We start from the raw sequence: 24,877 nt of genomic DNA on the forward strand, positions 1-24,877 counted from the left end.
GTTACCCGGCTACTGAGGCAAGAAAAAAAGAATAAAATACAAATATTTTGAAAAAACTTGAAAAAAATTGCAAATTTTATCAAAAAACTTCTAAAAGTCCAAAGGTTAAATTGTTGAAAACAAATCCATTGAAACAAAAAAACAATGAAGTAACTTTTTATTAGAACGCGAAAAATGTTTTCTCGCACTTGAGAATGGAAGAATATCAAAAACTGACAAAAACTTTAGGAAACCTTAAAAAAAATTGCAGATTTTATCAAAAGAATGCTAAAATTCGAGACATTAAAATGTTAAAAACCATTCCATTGCTGCTAGAAACTACGAAGTGCCCTATTAACAAACATCAGCAAAAATTACCTGGTCCCTGAAGCTGGAAAAACTGAAAAATAACGAAAACATTCAAAATCTTGAAAAAGCGAATTTTGTCAAAAAAAACTATGTTGCGAATTTTGTCAAAAAAAAAATTTGTGATATTCAAAAGTTGAAACCTATTCCATGACAATTAAAAAATTTTCAGTAACTTATTATCCAACTACTGATGAGGTTTTCTTGCCCCTGGGACTCAAACAACTTGAATAATGACAATAAATGTCAAAAAAATATGAAAAAAAATGCAAGTTTTGTCCAAAAATGATAAAATTCATGATGGCAAAAAGTTGAAAACCATTCCATTACCACTATAAATTAACCAGTAATCTATCATCAAACTCTTTATCAAACCCTATATGAGGTTTCTTGACACCTAGGGCTAAAAAACTCCAAAATATGACAAAAATTTTCAAAAAACCTAAAAATTGCAAAAATTAGTATCATTTTGCGTTTGTGTTTGTAGTACCAAAACATATAGCTCATAAAATGGTCATAACAAGCAATTTTGTCTCGCAAAAAACCTTCATCAACTTTTAAAAACTTCAACCTAAGACTAATCAATTAAGAAAACTCAAAAAAATCACAAAAAACATGAAAAATTGCACCCATTTTGACCCTAAACATGACCTTTTACCTTAAATTAAAGCCATCCCAGCAGCTGCACCACTATAAGCACTTGAAGGACTACTAAAGCCCACTTTGGGCCTAGTGAAACTTAATGCCCGCTGGGCTTTACCTGTTTATCCCGTTTTGAAAGATCAAAGTCATTGAAAAATGTGTGAACACATCTTAAAAAAAACACACAGCGCACCAATACAATTCGAATTCTTTCAATTGTAAAAAAAATTAGCAGCGCTATAATAGTCGCCTGGAATTGAGGACGCGGCTATTAATAACGAAAAGTAAATTGAAAAGTCAAGTCAAATCGATCACACAAACAAAGACTAGGTGGAAAAAAACTTTTAGAACCTTGCCAGTGAGAACTTGAATTCATCCAAATGATTTATCATCAAAAGTGTTTATATAAAAACTAGCCAAACCGGGAATGGTTTGAGTACCCTTACCCTTCTACTTTCGAGGTATACTTTGCAAGTAGCGTTTCTTTTAATTTCCTTAGCATGTGTCCACAATTTTAGGCATGTTTTCACGCCAATTTTTGATTATTTGAAAGATTAAATATCAATAAAAGGCGGGCTATTCATTACATTACACACCAGAAAAAAGGTGTTGAAATAAGTGATCGATGTACATATTCTAAGTACTGGAAATGATTTCCCGGTTACAGTGTCTTCTATCATATGGTTCACATGGACATGCTTATATACTTCCTTCTGTTCTTAGATCTTACAATGCCAATTCTAAGTGAGACAACACTTCACAAAAATTAGTTGAACGTCAAATATCAAGCGAACAAAGTGAAAATTGACATCAAAGAGTATTTTCCAAATCAGGATGTCCAAATGATAATCTTTAAAACATCTGATTGTTAACTTCATTAGAACGTCGAAGTGCACTCATGATTAAGAAGCGAATACGCAACAAACAAGAGATAATCGAGCACTATCGCTTACGCTTCTATGGATGAGTTCACTGATAAATTTAGTTCACGCAAAACTAAATATCATAACACGGGAATTATTTTTCAGAACGGTTCTCCGCAAGCCAATTTTTAACACACCGTGATAACTATTTCGGGCAATTATGGGAAATTCCAAACTCCCCCCCCCCCGACAATCCAATAATGTATAGAGCAAGAACAGTAGGTCAACAAATGGTACAATTGGTTTTTGGAGCAACTGTAAATATATCCTTGTTGAGTTGAGTTTATCGATATGCCTGAAAAAAAAGCCCCGGTCAAATTTTAACTGAGAGCCAACAAGTTTTCTTTTGGTTTTGTCTGAATTGTCCCCATCATGATTTCAAAAACAATTAGCATGATAAGTTGTTTCACATTATAGTACGGACATCGTTGCCACTTTTTAATGCTCTTTGTGCGATTACGATGTCTTTGACTGCTCTGGTCCGATTTCAATATTTCAACTTTGCAGCAGGGGTTCTTACAGAATTCCAGGAGGGGTCATTTTTTCTGCTTCCCCAGAATTTGATCATAGTAAACTAAAGACTAGTCGGGAATATTCCTAGCTAGGAATATCGTCATCCAATGCCTATTTCCTTTTAAGCCATGGTCCAACTAGCAAGACAGTCAAAAATATTCAAACCACCACAAAATTCTGGGTCAAATTTCATACAACGTCATAGATAATGCTTATGAATACAACTAACCTTTGTATAGAGTAGATTTGCGTAAAATGGAGCAGAATGGAGTAAAATTTTAGACGACAAAATGAGATAATTTACTTCAAAATCCACGATAAGAAATCTTGCTCTGTTTAAACAAACAAGCAAATGCACTATCTTCCGCAAAATTACAAAAAACGGACTATAATATACAACGGTAGAGATAAGTAACGCAAACAAAACTGATAAGCAGGAGGAGGCAAACGATCTCGCTTTGAAGAGTGTTCCTAATTGGCATCAGATACCTACACACAGGGCACTAATCCTAGCTACAATTAGGGGAGGGGCGGGGGTGGCAGTTACGTAATGATTTTCGTCTTGTTAGGTTAAGGTAGGAGCGGATGTACACGCCGCATTCTAAGAGCAGTACTATATAGTTCAATTTAGCCGAGATCTTTATATCATTTTGCTTTATAGAGTATTTTATTTAAAATCACCCCAAGGCGGTTTGAAAGTCCGGAAACGTCAGCAGTTTCAGATAGTTAATCAAAATTATGCATGTTTATCATGAACAACTCGTCATTTAACGATATAAATAGTTAAATATGGTAACTTGCGAAATAATGGTTATCAAATAAAACAATGAGAACAAAAATTTTCTTGACTCAAAAATTTGTCGCGTACTTGTATCATGCAGCTATTTTTTGCAAATTACAAGAAAATTTCAAGATCAGGTTTCAATTCAAGATTCCATGCAAGAACTAACTGATCTTCAAATAAAGGCAGAGGATATGCTTTCCAGTAAGATCTCAGCAGTTCTGCTAATCTGGAATTATGCCAACAGCAACAAGAGAGGTTCGAAGGGATAGAGATGGTTAAAAAGGAAGGAATGAGTACGTGAAATGAATTCCCAGTGAAGCGAATAAAGATGGCAGAGGGGAAGGAAATAGCAGACACTAAACTGAGAAAAGAGGAACAAATTATCCCATTTGAACGAACACTCCTTTCATTCAACTAACAGCACGGACTAATTTATCAGGACAGGGTCTCACAACACTAGGGTTCCTTTGCAGCATCAACTGCTCTTCTACATAACTTAGCACCCCACTTCTACAATTGATGCAGGATGCAATTAGTGAGCGTTCATTGCTGTGACAAAATTCAGACGTTAATCGCCTTTTTATCTGAGCTCTGACTGAAAGGCTAAAATTTGTCAATAGAAGCCGCAAGACGTGCGTAGCTACAAAGACATTTCTTTCATTGCTCGAGGCAATTCCAACTAAAACGTAAACATCCCAGATAACAATCTAATACTGATGAGAGTTGAGTTGCAAATCAATACACCCTCGGCCTGCAAAACAGCAGAAATCAAAAGATCAAATTACCAGGAAGAAGCAATCCCTCATTATGTGACGGAAACGCTAGAGATAAATCGAATTCGGCTACGAGAAAATGCAGTAAATGCAAAATTCATTAACATCCTATATATTAAACAAATATGTTGGCACATTTGGCCCTCAGACAGATCAAGCATAAAAGATTTTTTTGAAGTCAACGCCAAAAACATTCAATCTAACAGCCCCTTCATAGCGCAGAGCAAACCGTAATTATCTCAAGCTGATGTGCTGTTTTCTGTGAATTCGGGATGTACACAGAATCGAGAAATATCAATCACTAAAAAAAGTTTTGTAGTAAAAGGTGTGTTTATTTCGATTTCACGAAATTTAAATCTTTTACTTTAACTCCAAGCATTTTTTGATGCATTTAACATTTCAGAACTGAAATTTTAGATGGGAAAAATTTCACCAAAAAATTGCCAAAGATAAACTCTCAATTGAAAATATAAAAGCACCACAAAAGCAAACGCCATTTGAAATAGATAAATTAACGAAATTAATAGCACATAATTAAAAACAATCAAAAGGCTCATTTTCTTTTAACAAAAAGAACCATACCTTTGGTCATACTGTGGTGGTTGTGAAAATGCACTGGGTTGTTGATTCTGAGTCTGCTGTGAGGAGGAGGAAGAGATGTTGGACATTGTGCGCTTCAACTCCTCCAGACTCTGGGCCAAAGGATCCTTGTATCCTGTGTCCTGTTTAAGCTGACCAATGTCCAATCCCATCTAAACAACAGGAGCTGTTAAAAGTGTTCGGAGAAAAATGCATACAAAATGCTGGCTGCCGATATAGAAGTTCACCGCATGTAAAAGTAAAATTAAGCGATTTTATTATCATACAGATATCAGGATATTCCCATTTTCTTTCACAAAAATATGGCAGCAAATCAAATCAAAATTGCGTTCAATCCGTTTCCGATGTTGATCATGCTGAAACACACGGCCGAGAAATATTGAAAAACAACAACAAGTTTTGCGTCTCGAGTTTTTATTGCAAACATAACGCGAAGATTGTCCAAATGTCTACGAAACAGACCTGCGCACCCAAAAATATAGATCAAAACGGATATAGAGATTAGTTAGTGGATTATTATTTGATGCAGATCAAGGCTAATTGTTTTCATAAAACTAAAAAATCAATGCTTCTAAAAATTTAACCGCAAAGCCTTTTTCTTATAAACAGCCATCAATGAATAGTAGTCCAGTAAAGATCATGAAATGGTTTACAGTAACGCTCAACTTAACTGAATAGTAGTGTTAAGAGTCATTTTGAGAGTGAGGTATCTTCTTGGCTTCATAAAACAATTCACATGTTCCAGCTATAAAAATCACTGCCAAGAAGTGTACCTAGTGAAATCACGATTAAAAAGCAACAATAGAATGACATGAAGTTTGTCACATGAAACAAAAAGTAGAACAGAAAATCAGCGACAGCGGAAGAAGCAAAAAACAGCTGGACAAGTACTGAACTACAGTTTAAAGAATCTCATATAGCTAAAACCAAATACCAGACTTTCAAAAGCCAGAGAAAGTACTTTGAAAATCGATTATGCTATAGCCTGAGAGAGTGGTGTAGTAGCGGAGCATAGGGGTGCCTTATGATAATAGAGCTTGCATAGGCTACTATTAGGAATTATAGTAAAAAACATAGCTGGCAGATTGCCAGAAAATAGCCGAAATAGCTTCGTAGATCTTCAGTCTCAGAAAAAAACCAGTAAAAAAGACAGACCAAAAAAATTCGTCTTTTCATTGAAGGCTGATATGTTATATTTGCTGCCTCTATTACTTGCTCTCAAATAACCTTCATTTAGAGTGACACACACCCATTTGACCTTAACTCTTTGAATTAAAGTAAATAAAAGTCAATTTCAAAGTGACGGAGTAATTTTTGAGAGTGAGGTAAGTCAAGTGTGACCAAAAATTTAATCACGCGAATGAACAAAAAACTAGCTTCACTAAGAGCGAAAAATGACGTCACACGCACTTGAGTTGAAATTGCATGAACGAATGAACAAAAAGCAGGTATGAAGTGGTTGTGACGTCATTGGTCGTAACAAAAATCGCAACGACAAAATTTAAAAAAACATAGCAGGACAACTGCTGACGTAGAATTCAAAGAATTTTCAATGACTAAACGAAAAACTAGAACTAGAACGGAATATGAATGAATTGCGAAAACCATTTCTAAAAAAAATCAGATAAAACATTAAAAATTATCGCTGTCAAAATGCCGTCAGGAGAACGAAAAACCACTAGCGAGAAATGTAAACTTGATTCTAACAAATCATACTTCCAGGAATGAAGTATGAATGGATTGGGAAAACCAATTAGAAAAAATTCACTCCAAAAAATGAAAATAAAACAGTAAAAACCAAAGTGAAATTGTCGCATGTGAACAAAAAATTTTCACGCCACAAAACCACTTGCTTTTTCGCTCCACTTCCTGTTTCGGCGTGGCCAAAATCACTACTCCAATTTGACTTCAAAAATCATAAAAATGCGTGAACCGATCTCAAAAAAAAGGACAGCGCCCTTTTGAACTGTAAAAAACAAAGAGAAAGCCAAAATAGCCCCAGCTATCACTACGCGGCTATTAATAAACATACCCGGCAGATTGCTGGACAATAGCCGCGGTTGATTTCCATAACTCGATTGGGATTGAAAGGGAAGAAAATATCAACAAAAATTGATTTTTGTATAAAAACATTTTTAAGTGCGATTTATTTTGATGTCATTTCGTAATTGAACACACTCCCGTCTCTCAGTAAGAGGCTACAGGGTCTAGTATCAATACCAATAAGCACTATATATAGTAACTAAAACTTATGAGAACAAAGTTCAAGTAACGGGCATCTAAAAATGGGCTTTAAGGGTTTATCCCGTTTCTATTTCTGACTTTGATTTTTTTTATACTGAAACTCTTCATTTTGAATTGCTTTGCTGAGCAGCTGCTGTTTAAAAGGAATTTGAGCAGAATGACAGAAGAGTGAAACTAGCCTAGAGAAGTCAACAAGATTTCATGCAAAATGTCGGAAAAGCGGCAAAATGGGTAAAGCGAAAAAAAGTTCGACGAAGTAAAAAAAAATAGGAGCGCTATAATAGCCGGCTGAGAAGATGAGGGCGGCTACTAATAAACCAATGTTGGTTCGCTTTTCCTTTACCTTGAAGTAGTAAAATGCTAACTTTAGTTCACCTGCTTATTATTTTGAATAACAGAACGAATTAGATCACGAGCGTACGGGAGGGGAAAATAGCCAGAAAAAGGTCACCGTTGAAGCACATCGTGACTGAAATCGAAAAAGGGAGATAGAAATTGACAGAAATTTATAAACGCCAAAAAATTTTCTAATTCGGTGTGCAGTTTCAGTTAGATTCTTAAAGTTTGCTTAATTCATCTTCTAAACAGACAGATATAAAGCATAAAACTAATGCCAGCTAGCAATCGCTCTAATGACCGGGCTTTATCTGTTTATCCCGCTTTTTTTCATTTTGTTTTTTGCCAATGACCGTATTCACTACATTACGTTATTCAACGAGTGAAAATTTGAAATCCATACAATTGAAGCAGAGCTAAGTTACGAGTCAAAGGTGAAAATCGTGACTTCGAAAAACAAAAAACGTGATCAAAACGTAAAGCCAATTTTATTTTTTAAAACATAACCGACTAAACGTCGGAAGAATCGCTCTTGAACGACTAGTGGGAGCTCTAATCAATTGCAGCCTGTTGCAGTCGGGGGGGGGGAGGGGAGCCTAAATGGGACTTAGAAGTTCTATAGTGGGCTTCAAATGACCACATTAGAGGTTAACAAATACCACTATTAAGATTTAAAGTAAAAAATGACACCAGTTTCGGCGCACTTTCCATTTGACTTTTAGTATTAAATTGCCGCCAATTGAGTTCAGGCTGCAAATTGTGATTGAGAGGGAATTTTAGATCACGCGAATTGCAAAAAGTCAAGGGCGTAAAAGTCACTCGAAAAGTCAAAATTGTCAAGCGAAAATTTTGCATAAAATAGACACACACGTTTACAATAATTGCTATGAACTACGTTCAAGAGCAATTAAAAACATGACAGGACAAGTCTATAGGATAAGTTTTCATTGCCTAAACAAAACATTAGATCTGGAAAGGACAATAAAGGGATTGAAAAAACCACTGAGAAAAAAATCCTATCAAAAATTGAAAGAAAAGCAAAATCGCCGAATTTCTGCATGTGAATTAAAAAATCACAATCGAGAAAGCGCATCTCTTGTTCAAACACCCTTTTCGAACTCTTTGTAATTGGAGTGAAAATTCACGCCGCAAAACCACTCGCTTTTTCGTTCCAATTCCTGTTTTGGAGAGATCAACATCACTTCTCCGATTTCACTTCAAAAATTACGAAAATATATGCAAACAAATCTTAAAAACCAGCGCCCCAATACAATTGAAATTCTTTGAATTGTTAAGAAAGGACAGCTTCAATATAATAGCCATTGAGAGGCTGACGGCGGCTATTAAACAGTAAAAAAAGAAAACCGCGTAGACCAAAAACCGAAAAAAAGACCAAATGGACAAATAATTGCTTCAAACTTAGTTTGCGAGCAATTCACAAGGTAATGTCAGAAAATTGGCCAAACCAGCCAATTTTGACATCAATGTCTCTTTCACAAGTTGACGTGGATTGACGAGTTTTGCCTTCATCTGACTTTTTTGCAAGTCGAATCAAGTCGAAAAGAAAATAGAACATATGTTTACCATCATTGCCGTTAAATTTTGCGATTTGTTCAAATCTCAAACAGTGTTGATAGGACTGTGCTATGCTTTACCTTTGTTAATCTTTTACAGCATTATAACAGTGCAAATGTACATTGGCCTATCAAACCTTTTCCATGGCTCTCTCCATGGCCTCTTCCGCCTCCTTCAACCTCATCTCCAATTGAGTCAATTGTTCTCCACTCAATTTGTTCCCGTCGCTTCCCACATTCCCACTACTCTCTCCCGAAAGCTGCAAAAATATATCATGAGAAGAAAATAAAAGGAATCATCTCAGTTATATTTTGAACTAACGGGGCATGTAAATATTTGGAAACTTCATATTCAACCCTGTCTAAAGTCAATCGGTCAAAAGCATCATTGTATTCGTGAATCTCTCAAGATTATCACAGTCAAATGACAAAATTTATGAAGACAAATCAGATTTTTCACATGCCTTATTATTTTTTTCACATGCCTTACTATTTTTTTCACATGCCTTATTATTTTTTTCACATGCCTAATTATTTATCTCAACGTCTAGATAACATTAACAGACACATAAAACTGTTTCAATTCAGTCCAATAATCAGAATCTTAAGGAAACTGTCATTTAAGATACTGATTCCCCATCTGTCCTTCCAGTTAGCTAGCATTGAACTTAGACAGAGAAAGTCTTAACTGTCAATCTCGAGCAGAGTATTTCATGGAGAGAACAAAAAACGTCTTCGCCGACCAAAAGGAAACAACACATCAAGCTTTTAAGGGTGGTCAAGATAGCAGCAAAAATTTGGCTTCTCGAGTATGCTGAAGAGGAAACTGTACATTGTCAGGATAGCCACATAAAAGTGGCTTTAATTATGTTGAAGCACTCTAATACCTGTTGTTGACGTTCTTCGGCAATTCTCTTCGCGCACTCTTCTTTGGCTAGTAGAAAGTGTTTGTAGTTCTGAATCTGTTCCAAGGATGGCTGTGTGTTTGTGGAACCTGTAAACGTTTCCATTCTTAAATGTTAATATTCAATTGATTGCTTTACGATTTCATTTCCACTAAATTATCATAATCCTCTTTGACACAACGTAGGGCTGTAAGTTCCTCAATTGCAACACCAGGAAAAATTATTATTAATATTAATTGACTCAAATTACCATGTGACAGCAATAATTTCAGAATCTGAACAAAAACCCCGCTTTCGAAATCAATTAAAAATTTCCCAATTCTGTTATGCGAGAAACCAAAATAAACAGTACTGCACGCAACATAGGTATCCTATCTTTCTTGCTCTCAAGATCAAGCTGTGTGTCATCTTTTCCTGCGGTTTTTGATGTTGTTAACGTAATTATAGTACGACGAAGCTATACCTGTTCGACGACTGCCAGTTCCGCTATAGCCCGTTCCAGATTGTCCCCTCTGGTCTAGATTGTTGGAAAAGCCCTTGGTGTAGAACTTGTAGAACACGTACAGCACATAGAGCACAATACCCACAGAGTAGATCGGCAGGGCAATTGACATTATTCCGCCCCGACCACCGCCTCCGGTTGAGCCCTGGTTTAATAACACAAACAAGTTGAAAAAAGCTCTTCACAAACAAATAAGCTTTCTGCATTGCATTAGTTTTTCCAGTGGATCAGCAATTTCGTATTGAAAATTTTCTTATACGATGAGTCTTGTAATTTCTTAAAGCGGGAAAAGCGAAGACACAAAAGAGTGATCGTCTAGGTGTTGCCGTAATGGGAAGATTGCCATGATTCAAATAATTATCGAACCATTAAATCTCACCATTTCAGCATCTAGCATTCCTTTACACGTGATAAGCATTAATAAGAACTGGTAATCTGGAAGTCAGTCAATTGCCCAGAATATATTTAGTAAAAACTTAGTTTTCTGTGTATGCTCACTTGTTTGTCGGCAGATGCCATATCAGCCATCATTCCAGGATGTGGCGCTCCCATTGGTGGTCTCCCACCATGCATCCCTCCATGGGGAAAGTCACGCATACCCTCCATGCCAGGGTGACCTAGAGCACAACTGAGGTTGGGTGATATGCAATTATTGATTGTTTTCTTCTATATCACGAAATGTTTAATATTAGAAAATATAAAGATTTTGAAATTTATGTAACTCCAGAATCGCTGAACAAAGCCGGCAGATAGCCGCTTTACATTACCTGATAAATAACTTTGCGTGACGTACAATAGATAAAAAGCAGCATTGATGGAGTTGCGGCTGCTATTTAGAAAACCTAATAAAAATGCCAATTTTAACCACTAACAATGTTCATTTCATATGAGTCCTCTATTGACCTTGAAAGGGGTTTACAAAATCCTGAAATGACAATAATGCTAGTGTTAAAAACTATTTACGGAGTAATATAGGTCAATTATAATAAAAGAGCCAGTAATGCAATTCAGTCAGAACTCACTGCTAATGAGCCTAGAGATAGAAATAATGCATATAATTTTAAGAAGTGTTGTTTGAGATTCAATAAAATGTTTTTGAGTTTTCAGGTTTGCAGTGTGAATATACGCCAAGAAAAAAAAGGCTCTACAAGACAAAAAAAAATAGACTGACCATCAAGACAGCTACATGCAACACAATCCACTTTTCAATCCTACTTATTGTGCCGAGCGAGTCGGGAGCTCAACAGTGTGAACGATTATGACCTTCGCTATTTTCGCTACGGCTTTGGCTTCTAGTGAAAGATTCGGCCTTCTGCGCCAAATCTACATAGCATACAAATCCGCCATCTAAGCATACATGGTATTTAGAAGGGCTCAAACCAAGTTTAAGACAAACTTTTAAAAATTATGGAAAATACTATGTTAACATCCACAAGAAAGTGGGCTTGATCTCTGATCAAAATTCTTAATTGTGCTCAAAAGTAGATTTGAACAAGCTGTAACAGGAGAAATAAAAACTCCTTTAGATGGTTTAGAGGTCCCCAGTGCAGCCATTAGGAGAACACAATACGCCGAGAGTACTCTCATGAACCCGCAAGCGTCCAAAAACCTTACTGAAATTGTTGATGAATCGAGCTATCTACTTTGCCCAGAGTGCTCTTTGGACATTCTGCGTCAATATTTAGGTGCACGAAAAATGCTTTATTTGATTAAATCAAAAATCCCACAAAATTAGACATGAATACCATAACAAATCTGGTGATAGACCGCAAGAATACCTCACTGAAAAAACTTTTCAAGAATGGCACTTTTCAACAAAAACTCATGGCCTCAGGCCAAATCTGCTACAAAATTGCCACGAATGGTTTGGTATAAGGTCTAAAGATTTACATGGAGAAATAAATTGCAAACAGATTGGGCGTATGATAGTTGACCATATTGTAAAACAGGGGACATTCAAGGAGATCACGTTGTTTATCGCCACGTGCATCAGCTTGTTCTGCAGCAGTTAAAGCCTTTGTAATTGACAATAATTATTACCAGAAAAAAAATGGCCTTGACACATTAGTTCTACCTTACAAGACATGTAAACTAGGTGCCTTTGACGCGAAGTTTACTTTGAAAACTGGTCTTCCTATTTAAGCAGCTAACAAGCGGAAATAAAGCTTGCATAAAACAAATTCTCCAAAAGACGCATTCATTTCGAACCATTTTCTATCGAAGTACTGCGTGGTATCTCAAGAAACGTTCGAAAATGAAGCAAATAGAACTTTTCCTCCTGAGCGTAAGTCAGTTGCCCCCAATTAATTGTCACCGGCACAACAAATACAATTATGAATCTAATTATATTTAATTATATATTATAAATCATCTGTGAAAAAACTGCATTGAAAAACTTATTCATAAAAGTTCTGTTGAAAAACTATTTCCAGCACAGCTTAAAAATTTTAAATTCTAAATTGCTCTGACAGTCACGAGCTGCCATTTAGAATAAAAATGAAAATACTAACCATTATCAGATTTCTACTGTACGTCCTATAACAAAACGACGATGAGCAAATCTATTTTGTAAAAATTTTGAAAATTCTGAACGCGACAAAACTTGGCTAACGGCTTGTTGGCTTTTCAGGCATTTGAAGACAAATGACATTTAAACACTTCAGAGGCAAAATGCAAAAATGGGGCAAGACTTCAGCGACTTTTAAAACTGACATTTTAACTCGATTCTCGGGTTCAGTAAAACTTTGTCAATCTGGCAAAGGGATTGCTGTTTTAATATATTTATGTAGTCTTTAAATTTATTTAAAAAAAACGGATATTGCCAACAACCAGAATATGTCACTTCTAGGTCATCGACCAGTTCGAATGCGATGCTTCTATGATCAGTTAACTGCTCCTTTAAAAAAACTGGATCTAACTAAATGTTGGCAAGCTAAATCAGCAAAGCTTTCAAAGTTTGCATTTTTCTCCTAGACGAGTACCACCAATTTTTTTTCAATAAAGTGTGTTCAAAACAGTTTTCTGCGTAGAAAAACAATTAGCGTATCAACCATCAGTTTTCCATATTCAAAAAGAGGATTTGTAAGCAATCCGACCAAAAATAATAAGGACTTAGAAAAGTTGAGTGAGTTAAACAACGGTTATTTCCTTTCCTAATCGATAGTCTATACCTAGTCCAGAACAAAAATGGTGGTCCTCTAACCCTTGGATATGAGCAAAATTGGAAAGAATTTCAAGGATCAGAAACTATCAAGCAGCCAATAAGGACCTCGCTCTACTTCGTTTCGCGGCCCGAAGAAAATTCCATCAGTTCTCTCAACCCCATATTTCGACAATCCAACAGATTTAAAGTTTAATCAGCACATGTGTTACTTCTTAGCTGCATCCAACAACAATGGCAACAAAACAACAGCAATTTACACAAGCATTTGAAAAACTAAAACAATTACCATAGAGAACAGCGAACAAACACGTTTCTTAATTGAAAACCATTGCAAGGTTTCGCATTTTATTCAACAGATAGCCACTATGCGCAAAATCATAAAAATCCTAAAAGTTTAATCAAAACCGATTATTATACTGATAAAACTATGGGATTTTTGAGAAATCCATTCAAGAATATTGATCAGCTCAAAAGCACTTTACATCAAAATCTTTGTATACAACTCTGGTTAGACCTGTAAGTTTCATCTGCCATAATTCACGAGAGACAATATATTATTCCCAATGTATTGACAACACGAGGAATCCGTAAGGTGCGTTCGCGCACAATGTTCCCACCGACCCCGCTCAACCACATTTTGACTTGATTGTCTAACAAATGAAGAGACTAGAGATATATACAAATAGATGTTTGTGTAATAAAAAAAAATGTTCCATATCCAAACAACTAAATGAATTATGTAATGTCTATCCACATTAGAGAGCTCATGATACCTGTCAATAATAAGACTTTGAGACAATACAAACGACAAAACAAAAACAATTATGGCAAAAACTCAATATCTAATTTTAAAAGCCCTTAGTAACAAATCAAAACACCATCAGATTGAACCCAATCAACACGAATTAATTCGTCTTTAACCTAAAAGAGGATGAGACCTGTCCACAAGGGGACTAGATAGTCAGTCGACAGAAAGAAGAAAAAGGGGCAAGGTTCGAAAATCCGTCGAATTTCTTTAAACCAAGTAGTTTCAAAACTAACAAAAACCATAAGCTTTCAGCTAAAAATTCTTGATACTTTTAATTATAGGTCCTCAAGGATGGGACCTCTCAAACTTCACGTTGACAAAAACAAAATGCAAAAAGATTTAAAAAACTCTTGAAAGCAAAAATATCAAAATTATCAAAACCATCAAATATCAACTGAATCTATTGAACAAGTTCCATAGCCTCATTAAAAAAATCTATTGAGACCTGTAATTAGTCAGAAAAATTCGTACAACTACATAATAAATAACAATTACAGTGTAATACTATATCTAAAAATTGCGAAAGGCATCGAAGTAATTAAAAAAGATATTAGATGAAAAACTTTGGATATGCTGAATAGATTTCCATTTCGACAACAATGAAGTTTCTCAGTATTGCAATAATGCGACTTGAAAGCCAAAAACGAACTGAGATACAAAAATCACTAAATTTTGAAGACAACTCGTAGTATCAGAGCCGTTAAAACCAAAAGTTTTCAACGGAAATCATTAAGCACGTAAACTTATACCTGGAAGCCCATGTTTGGAAGCCAATGAGATCATTCAATAATCAGAATAAGTCGTCAGACTACGAAAATGACAACAAATACTGACAAAAACCAAAAGCTCAATAGAAAAGTGCCAGAAGAAATTGTGGAAGCCATTAAAACCATAAGCCAATCTCTAATAAATTTCTGTATTTTCTGTTTTTAGCTCAGAGTCTTTTCGACGCCAATGGGAAGTTTTAGTATTGTTATAAGTTCACAACACTTATAAGTTGACAAGAAAAAGAACAACAATTATAAACAAATATACATAAATCACAAAATTTTATAAAAACTCGTAGCATTGAAGACATTTAAAAAAAAATTAGAAGATAAAGCCGTGAACCAGAATACTTTTTGATTCAATATTAAGCATAATGGATCTGTCATTAGTGAGACGGATCAAAAAGTTCACAGAATTAAATTGAAAAACGGTTAACAATCATTTTTTTAATGTTTAAAGTCTTAACAACCATTAGGTATGCATTCAAAGCCTTAGGCAGGTTCACTTCATCCTCAATAGGAAGTCAGTTGCTTTTTTTCAATTAATGAGTCTAAAACACAGGAGTAGAAAAATGCAACAAATGCAATCAAAACAGAAGCTTAATAAAAATTACGAAAACAGTGTCAAAACATCAAAATGGTATGTGGTTGACAAATATAAATAATAAAAGAAATATGGGTGGTGGATACTCCAAGAATAGTGTATAGTGTATCATTTAATTTAAGGGTAAGGGATCTCTACTGCACGTTAATCATTACCAGTTTGAAATATCAATAGGTATCTGGTCTAAATTTTGCTCGGAAAGCATCAAAAAAAGTTCCAAGAAGGGGAAAAAGCTGGTGTGGTGATTGAAACTTCGTCCCAAGAGTCAACAAAATAAAACAAAGATTCTAGATAGGTTCTAAAAACCATGAGCGATGATTCTCTGAAAACAAAACAAATATTTACTAGTCCACATGTTGTCGTAAATGGAGTTTTTCATTACTTGAACCTTGAAAAGAAAATTGACTTTTCTCTAAATGACACCAGCAAAGTCAAAAATTGTGAGGAAATTTTGAAAAAGTTCTTTCCAATAGAAATCGAATCTTTCCCAATGAGACCAAAAGAGCCTTTTCTTAATTACTGCGCCTCAGTGCACGCTAAAAGTGAAAAAATCACACCCAAATATCAAATGTTCACAAAAATGTTAAACATTGGTAAAAAATAGAAATTTAAAACATCATTTTAATCTCAAATTCTACGCTTGAAGGGCTTTCTAATGATACCACTCACGATTCTTCACGATGAATATATCGATCGGCCAAAATTGACTGAACAAAAAACCCATTTGATTATATAATTCCTCTCCCATTAAGTGGGGTCGGAACTAAAAATGTGTGATTAATGACTCAGCCTAAATTCAGACAAATTATTTCCAACGATGTCATCAATACAACTTAGCTAGTGCCCGACAACATAACATCGCTTATCGTTATGAGAGGCAATTAAATTTTATAACATACAGTGTATCCCCAAGTGTTAAAGGGTACTGTGACTATTAGCAGAAAAGAGAAACAGTCAAATGGAAAAGTAGCCGAATGAAAAGTGAGCTCGAATTTTGAATTAAACATTTAGATTTAGAAAAGAAAGAAAGTTGTTCCGTGAATTTACATGTTAGCCCACAATTTTTTCGTTTGTGCGATTCTGAGAAATTCGCAATATTTAAAAAAAAACACGTCAGTCAGTTGGAACAAAAGCAAGTTGGAAAAAAAACAGGTTTGAAATGCATTCCTGTTGAACTTCAATACCACCTTCACTACGCTAAATCTTCTAGGCTATGAAATGTCAAAAGGCGCCCTGAAAGAACCTATTAGCAAGTAAAAATAAAATATTCTAGATTAGGACGGAACTTTCAATCTACATTGCTTGTATTATATTATCACTCTTCTGTCTAAAGTAATGCTATCAACCACAGGTTTATTGTTTCAGCAACCCCTATACTTCATTTATCGTGACAATGAAAAGAATTTCAAACGACTCCAAACCGTTTAGCAAGGACGAAACGCTTTCTGCCATCTCCGTATTATAATGGTTTGAATAACTAGCGGCTAACCTTGAATTGGCAAATATTACGTTGCAAAAGTTAAATCTGCTAATTTTGAGGCTGTTTTGGCCTTTCGAGGACAAAGTGACCCACCCCACTTCGTCGCATATTCTAATTCGACCTCAGTGTCTTCCACAGTGAAAAACAAGGAGGCTCGGTGATGTGCGTTCGCACATAAAGTTCCGACCCCGCTCATCTACATTTTCCACTTAATTGTCTACCATAAAAAATATCATATCAACATATCGATAAAAACTAATCATTGAATAAAACAACTTACCTTAGAGGGCATATCAGACCTGTGACTACCATAATATGACTACCAGAAAAGACGACGACAAAAATGAAATAATTACAAACATTAATTACGACCAAAACTTCGTTGTCCATTTTTTGCAAACATTAATGACCAAATCAAAATGGCATCAGATAAAACTTATACTAAGGATATTAACCTGTACCTTATTAAAATAAATATGGGACTATTCCTCAATGCGACTTGGTAACAAGTCGACAAGAAATGAGCAAAAGGGCAAAGTTTAAGAAGGCAATTGAAAGGAATTAATTTTAAACCGATTAGAAACGTTATACATCAAATGAAATCATTGACAGATTATTTTATGACTCCATAGAGAGCGATAGAGACATTTCATTATCCAGGATATGTCATAAGACTACTAAAATATCGACAAATGCAGGCAAAAAGGAAAAATTTGCACGAAAACAATGTCCCAGCGAATTAACCGTTTAGCTGTTCACTAAAAACATTAAAAATCTTTGATTGCGTTTTTTTTAAAATGACCAAAAGACCGCCCATTTTTCTGATACTGTGAAACGAAAACAAATTCTAGGAAAACTAATTGCAGCTGTGATCAGTGAAATTGAGTCATAAGACTAACATTAAATACAAGCTGAACTAAAAAAAAAGTTTAATTAACTTTACGAAACCAGTGTTGGAGCCATTGATTTTAAAATATTAAACACTAGAACATAAAATCTTCCGTTGCGCCTCCATCATCATAAAGTCATATCGTGAAACGACTATCACAAAATGACAGCAAAAAGAACCAAAAAAATTCGAAAAGTATCTAAATTTCACAGAACTCTTCTGAAACAATTGTCTAAGCCTTGCAGACATCAGTCAAAACGTTTCAACCAAAGAAAATTTATAGTTTGGTTCAACAAAACATTAAAGAGACCCCTCAATGAGGAGGCTAAATCACGAAAATGAAACTACATTGTAAAATACGAAATAAAAACGCAAACCAGAAAAAGGGATAAGTTGAAAACTTTCTTTTTTTCGAAACTTAATTTGAAAGTCAATAAAACCATTAGCTAATTACGCAATATTTGGCGTACGACAACAAAAATTAACAACAAATGGAGGGCAAAAATAAAAAAACTAAAAAAATAACTATATTCAGTTACAAGTTTTTTGAAGCTTTAGTTAGATTGTCAAGTGATGTGACAATTTATAAAAGAAACAAAAACAACAGCAAAAAACGGCAATTTTGCACAAAAATCAGAAAAATTTTGTTTGAAAACTCGTAGTACCGAAAACAATAAAACGTACTGTTGAAACAATTCACCACAAAATTAGTTTGTATTCTATAAAGAAGAAAGTTCGACCTGTTTTTACTGAGAATAGGCAAAAAGTTGACTGAAATAATATAAAAAACTGACATCAAAAAATTACTGAAATTTCTTTAAAAAAAATAATTTCAATGACATAAGGGACTCCAGGTAACAACCGAATTCTCGCTACAGGTTCACTTAAACCTTCTGAGGAAGCCATTTGGATCTTTGAATGGTTAGACTAAGTAATCAGACTGCAAAACATCAACAATTGAAGGCAAAACACAAGACTTCAGTTAAAGTTTACTAAACCTCTTCCTCAAAGCCAAAGCCTTAGAATCTCTGCAAAAAATCTTAATCGACATTCGGCCTCGTTTTCATGTAAATGGGAGCTGTCGTTAATGGAGCCGTGAATAGAAAATTTTGTCAGTAATTAACATTGAAAAAGCAAAATATTTTGAAAAAAGAAAGCACCAAAATAAAAAATTTCTGATTGTAAGAATCCATGACAATATCAAACCTATCCCTGATTTGGTCGCGCGCCCAAGAAACCACCCAGGTTATCCAAGTGTTTGCGAATTAGACCAATTATCTTCAAATCATTAATTCCAGAAGGCTTTCAAAGGGCGCCTAATTTCAACTAAAGCTCTTTTGGAGATTAGGAAGTCTGTGTCAAGATTTCGAGCTCATTACGTCTGGCAAACTCTAACAAAGTGGATCAAAAAAGGATCTTTTGTGCCATTTTTGATAAAGAGTTCGAATTTGAAAATTTTTTCAAAAATTTTATCCAAAAAAAACTTCAATCAAACCATTCAGCAACTCTCTTCTATCTCTAAGGGTAACAATAACACTTTTTCATTAAAAACTTTAATTTATTTTAAACTATATTAGCGAAATTGTGCCGAACTTTAGCAAAAATTACTGAAAATGTGAATAAAAATGGTCGAATATTCACAAAATACCGATAACTCCCTGTATAAAAACACAGAACCCCGATAACTCCCTGTATAAAACGAAATTCAAAAAAATCTTTTCAATTCCATATTCTAGGATGTACGTGCTTTTTAATGATACCTCTCACAACTCTCTAAGATGAATATATCGATCGGCCAAAATTGTCTGAACAAAAAAAAACAGTTGAGTATATACAGTGGGCGTCGGAACAATAAACTATACGTTAACCGTGGAAATATGTAACAGAAAAATCATGGATTTCGTCCTTGCATTGATGGATAACGTACTCATTGCCCATGATTTTGAGCATTCAGTTAGCTTAAAACTTTATAGCTCGAATTTCATTAGTGATTACTTGAGGCCCAATACTTGAGTGATATGGGTAGTTGCAAAACTGCTAATTGTCTTCATAATCTACAATTAGTCTTGCGAGGGTCATTTCTGTAATTAGGTTTCTTATTTTGGCTTCATTGACATAAACAGTGACGCAATCCTTTAACGCTAGTCCAAAAAAAACAGAAATTGTTGACAAATGTAACGGATATTTCCAAATTTGCAACAAATTTGAACTAAATTTACACACATTGTCCACACGACTACAGCCATAATCTTAACGCATGGACGTGAATAAGTCTGTCATTTTCAAGTAAATTTATTGAGCAAATGTAACTTTTGCAACGTAAAAAAAGACTTCCTACAGTCACTTTCTCACCTCTCGGACCTCCATGCGACGCTCTTTCTCCCCTCCGGGGTCTGGAGTTCTGAGTTGTCTGATGTTGATTAGAATTGCCAGCAAAGTAGGGCTTGAGAAAGATGGGTAAAATTACCGCGAAGGCTGCCACAACCACGCCGATCACCAAATAGTTCTGGGTTGCCAAATTCATTATACTATTAGTAATAATCAGTTATGTGATCTGAAATCATAACACACTTAAATTGCTCTCTTGCTGTGTTGAACTAATTCATCGAATGCAGAATTTAAACCCATTAAGAGATTTACGTGTACTTGAAACAACACTTAGTTGCGTAGACAAACAGTGCAAATAAAATGGAACATCAGATGAAGATTAAATACTTTTGAGAACTCATTTAAAATGTCGTACATATCACATAGGGTTATTTTATCCAAATAACTACCAATGTTGAATTCGAAACCTTGTAGAAGCTGCTTGTAAAATATTTGGAACTTCTTTACAATGGAAAACTGAAAGCCACTGAATTTTGAATTCTATAAACCATTTGAATTAAAATTTATAGTCATTTGTAAGTAAAGATGATAAGGCAATTGTAGAACACAAGAAATATCAAAATAAAAGTAATCTACTGCTATTTACAAATTGATTGCACTGAATACTGCACTGCTTTATAAACTGGTAACCAATAAGCATACAACTTAAATTTAACTCAGTCGCAACTTAAGACCAAAACTCATCTTCTCCATATATTTTCAGAGCAATATAACTCTCAACGTTGGAAAAAATATCCGGTTCTCCACAAAAAAACATTTTGACCTCAAAAAGCGAGATAAAAAATTAATAGTTCAGAATACGCAACGATTTCTCATCTGGGATGATAATAATGCAGTATAATAAATATTAATATGTTCCAAATAAATAATAGCGGTTCCAATTATTTCACCAAATGGAGGTTTTCTTATAAGAATTATATGCAAGAATCTCTCCACGCAGCGTCGAAAATTTGCAGATAAAGGGTAAAAATTTTTAATATAATCTGGATAACCAAATCATTATTTCGTTTGAAACTTCCCGGAATTGGGTTTAAAAAATATAAACTGCATTTTGGTACTTTTTATGAGGGTTGTTGCTATGAGCATAAAAAGCTACAACAAAGCTTCTTTAATCCCCTGAACGGCGCACACGAAGAATGAAATTAACTGAAGTGAGGTTCGGAGAATTGAAAGCGAGATCGAAAAAGCTTGGTCAAATAAGGGATTTTCGAGTCGTTTCAGATTAGCTGGTTAAAATGAGATCTCTTATGAAGACACTGAGTTGCCCTTTAAACAAATTCTGTACAGCTCTTTTTACTTTGAAAGTACATCGCCTGAAATAAGCGCCTGTGACTTGTCTAACTCTGCAATTTGTCTTTCGTTGCCACCCATTTTGGAATAACTCCCGCAGAAAATTGTGATGTTGAAATCTAATCTAAACATTGATGACTCCAGTTTTTGTATTAACTCTAAGTCAGTCGATCTTTACATAGGTTCTCAGATGTCAGCTTTGAAGTTTCTCACTAAATTCGACTTAAAATTCAGTAGGCATAAGCTGTCTCACTCAGCTAAAAAAAGATCATTATCCATGGCCTTACCCTCTCCAAATAACATTCATAGTCTGGCACCTGCTTGTCATATGCCAAATATTGTTTCAAAATTTGATGGAGCTAGCGTTTTGGTTGTTAACTTCTGACAGCAACTTTTAAACTTAATTAAAAAATACGGACTCTTTTCTATCATGTGCTCCAAAAGCCGCAGAAAAAGGCGGCATTAGGAACAAAGCCGAATTCTCAATTTAAAGAACAGCTTAGTTTGCAGTGTTGTGCTCCGATTGACCCTATACGTCAAATGTTTCTAGGCACTACTAAACTTTTGAGAAAACTGGTAATATCAGCTGTCCACAAAATAATTTTTCATCTCTGCTACATAAAAAAACTGTGCTTGCTTCGCTATAAAATTCTCCATAAATCAAAAAACTTATTTTTATTAAATCCAATTCTGGACGGCTACTAACTTTCAGCTCTTTTTTTCATGTAGGTCATCTAGTTTTTACCATCAAATTCTTTCCAAGCAACAGCAAAAAAATGTAAATAGTTTTTGCTTGCTATCAGTGGCATTGAGAATGTCTTTGATTTCTCCGTTGGAGACGGCCTTTAAAAATGCAGATTATTTGATAGAAAAGTTTTGTGAAACCTTCCTAGGTAGATCCTGGTATATCGGGTTTGCAACGAGTCGGCGAACCGAGAGCTGCTTACTTTTTTAGTGCAAAAATACAGTCGAAAGCTACAATATAACTGCTGTTTCACTTCGGTCTATTGCACTGAAAACAAAAGCCCATTCTCCTTCCACTGCTTTCTTTAGTGCAAAACAGTCGAAAGCTGGAATAAAAATGCAGTTTCAATTCGGACGATTGTACTGAAAACAAGAGCCAATTCCTCATTCCAGTGAATTTTTTAGTGCAAAGCACAGTCGAAAGCTACAAAATAAGTGCTGTTTCACTTCGGACTATTGCACTGAAAACTGGAGCCGATTCTCCTTCCACTGCTTTCTTTAGTGCAAAACAGTCGAGAGCTGCAATATAACTGCTGTATCGCTTCGGTCTATTGCACTGAAAACAAAAGCCCATTCTCCTTCCACTGCTTTCTTTAGTGCAAAACAGTCGAAAGCTGGAATATAAGTGCAGTTTCAATTCGGACGATTGTACTGAAAACAAGAGCCGATTCTCCTCCCATTGCCTTTAGTGCAAAACAGTCGAATGCTGCAATTTAACTGCTGTTTCAATTCAGACGATTTTACTGAAAACAAGAGCCAATTCCTCATTCCAGTGAATTTTTTAGTGCAAAGCACAGTCGAAAGCTACAAAATAAGTGCTGTTTCACTTCGGACTATTGCACTGAAAACTGGAGCCGATTTTCCTTCCACTGCTTTCTTTAGTGCAAAACAGTCGAGAGCTGCAATATAACTGCTGTATCACTTCGGTCTATTGCACTGAAAACAAAAGCCCATTCTCCTTCCACTGCTTTCTTTAGTGCAAAACAGTCGAAAGCTGGAATATAAATGCAGTTTCAATTCGGAAGATTGTACTGAAAACAAGAGCCGGTTCTCAATCCACTGAATTCTTTAGTGCAAAGCACAGTCGAAAGCTGCAATATAAGTGCTGTTACAATACGGACTATTGCACTCAAAACAAGAGCCGATTCTCCTTCCACTAATTTCTTTAGTGCAAAACAGTCGAAAACTGCAATATAACAGCTATTTCAATTCGGACGATTGCACTGAAAAAAAGAGCTGATTCTCCTTCCACTGCTTTCTTTAGTGCTAAACAGTCGAAAGCTGGAATATAAGTGCAGTTTCAATTCGGACGATTGTACTGAAAACAAGAGCCGATTCTTATTCCACTGAATTCAATAGTGCAAAGCACAGTCGAAAGCTGCAATCTAAGTGCTGTTACAATTCGGACGATTGCACTCAAAATAAGAGCCGATTCTTCCACTGATTTCTTTAGTGCAAAACAGTCGAAAACTGCAATTTAACTGCCGTTTCAATTCGGACGATTCCACTGAAAACAAGAGCCGATTCTCATTCCAGTGATATCTTTAGTGCGAAGTACAGTCGAAAGCTGCAAAATAAGTGCTGTTTCAATTCGGACAATGGCACTGAAAACAAGAGCCAATTCTCATTCCACTGAATTCCTTAGTGCAAAGCACAGCCGAAAGCTGCAATATAAGTGCTGTTACAATTCGGACTATTGCACTGAAAACAAGAGCCGTTTCTCATTCCAGTGAATTCATTAGTGCAAAGCACAGCCGAAAGCTGGAATATAAGTGCAGTTTCAATTCGGACGACTGTACTGAAAACAAGAGCCGATTCTCATTGCACTGAATTCCTTAGTGCAAAGCACAGTCGAAAGCTGCAATATAAGTGCTGTTACAATTCGGACTATTGCACTCAAAACAATAGCCCTTTCTCTTTCCACTGCTTTCTTTTGTGCAAAACAGTCGAGAGCAAAAGATGATAAGGCAATTGTAGAACACAAGAAATATCAAAATAAAAGTAATCTACTGCTATTTACAAATTGATTGCACTGAATACTGCACTGCTTTATAAACTGGTAACCAATAAGCATACAACTTAAATTTAACTCAGTCGCAACTTAAGACCAAAACTCATCTTCTCCATATATTTTCAGAGCAATATAACTCTCAACGTTGGAAAAAATATCCGGTTCTCCACAAAAAAACATTTTGACCTCAAAAAGCGAGATAAAAAATTAATAGTTCAGAATACGCAACGATTTCTCATCTGGGATGATAATAATGCAGTATAATAAATATTAATATGTTCCAAATAAATAATAGCGGTTCCAATTATTTCACCAAATGGAGGTTTTCTTATAAGAATTATATGCAAGAATCTCTCCACGCAGCGTCGAAAATTTGCAGATAAAGGGTAAAAATTTTTAATATAATCTGGATAACCAAATCATTATTTCGTTTGAAACTTCCCGGAATTGGGTTTAAAAAATATAAACTGCATTTTGGTACTTTTTATGAGGGTTGTTGCTATGAGCATAAAAAGCTACAACAAAGCTTCTTTAATCCCCTGAACGGCGCACACGAAGAATGAAATTAACTGAAGTGAGGTTCGGAGAATTG

The 24,877-nt window shown here is 35.2% G+C and overlaps 1 protein-coding gene across 2 annotated transcripts in view; it reads right to left on the minus strand.

The window, feature by feature from the left end:
* Positions 1–24,877, minus strand: part of LOC142335950 (uncharacterized) — a 390,664-nt gene that overhangs the window by 39,400 nt on the left and 326,387 nt on the right. The window contains exons 2-7 of one of the 2 annotated variants that reach the window (XM_075384365.1): positions 20,205–20,404; positions 10,640–10,758; positions 10,103–10,286; positions 9,622–9,728; positions 8,872–8,994; positions 4,563–4,732 (exon numbers count right to left, since the gene is read on the minus strand). In XM_075384365.1, the coding sequence (XP_075240480.1) occupies positions 4,563–4,732; positions 8,872–8,994; positions 9,622–9,728; positions 10,103–10,286; positions 10,640–10,758; positions 20,205–20,376 (875 nt within the window). In that variant the 5' untranslated portion in view covers positions 20,377–20,404. Of the gene's footprint in view, positions 1–4,562; positions 4,733–8,871; positions 8,995–9,621; positions 9,729–10,102; positions 10,287–10,639; positions 10,759–20,204; positions 20,547–24,877 lie in introns of those variants that run through there. The other variant, XM_075384364.1, reaches the window with a different exon arrangement.

Source organism: Convolutriloba macropyga, chromosome 3, assembly GCF_964194025.1.
Source record: "Convolutriloba macropyga chromosome 3, txConMacr16.3, whole genome shotgun sequence".
Classification (NCBI taxonomy): domain Eukaryota; kingdom Metazoa; phylum Xenacoelomorpha; order Acoela; family Convolutidae; genus Convolutriloba; species Convolutriloba macropyga.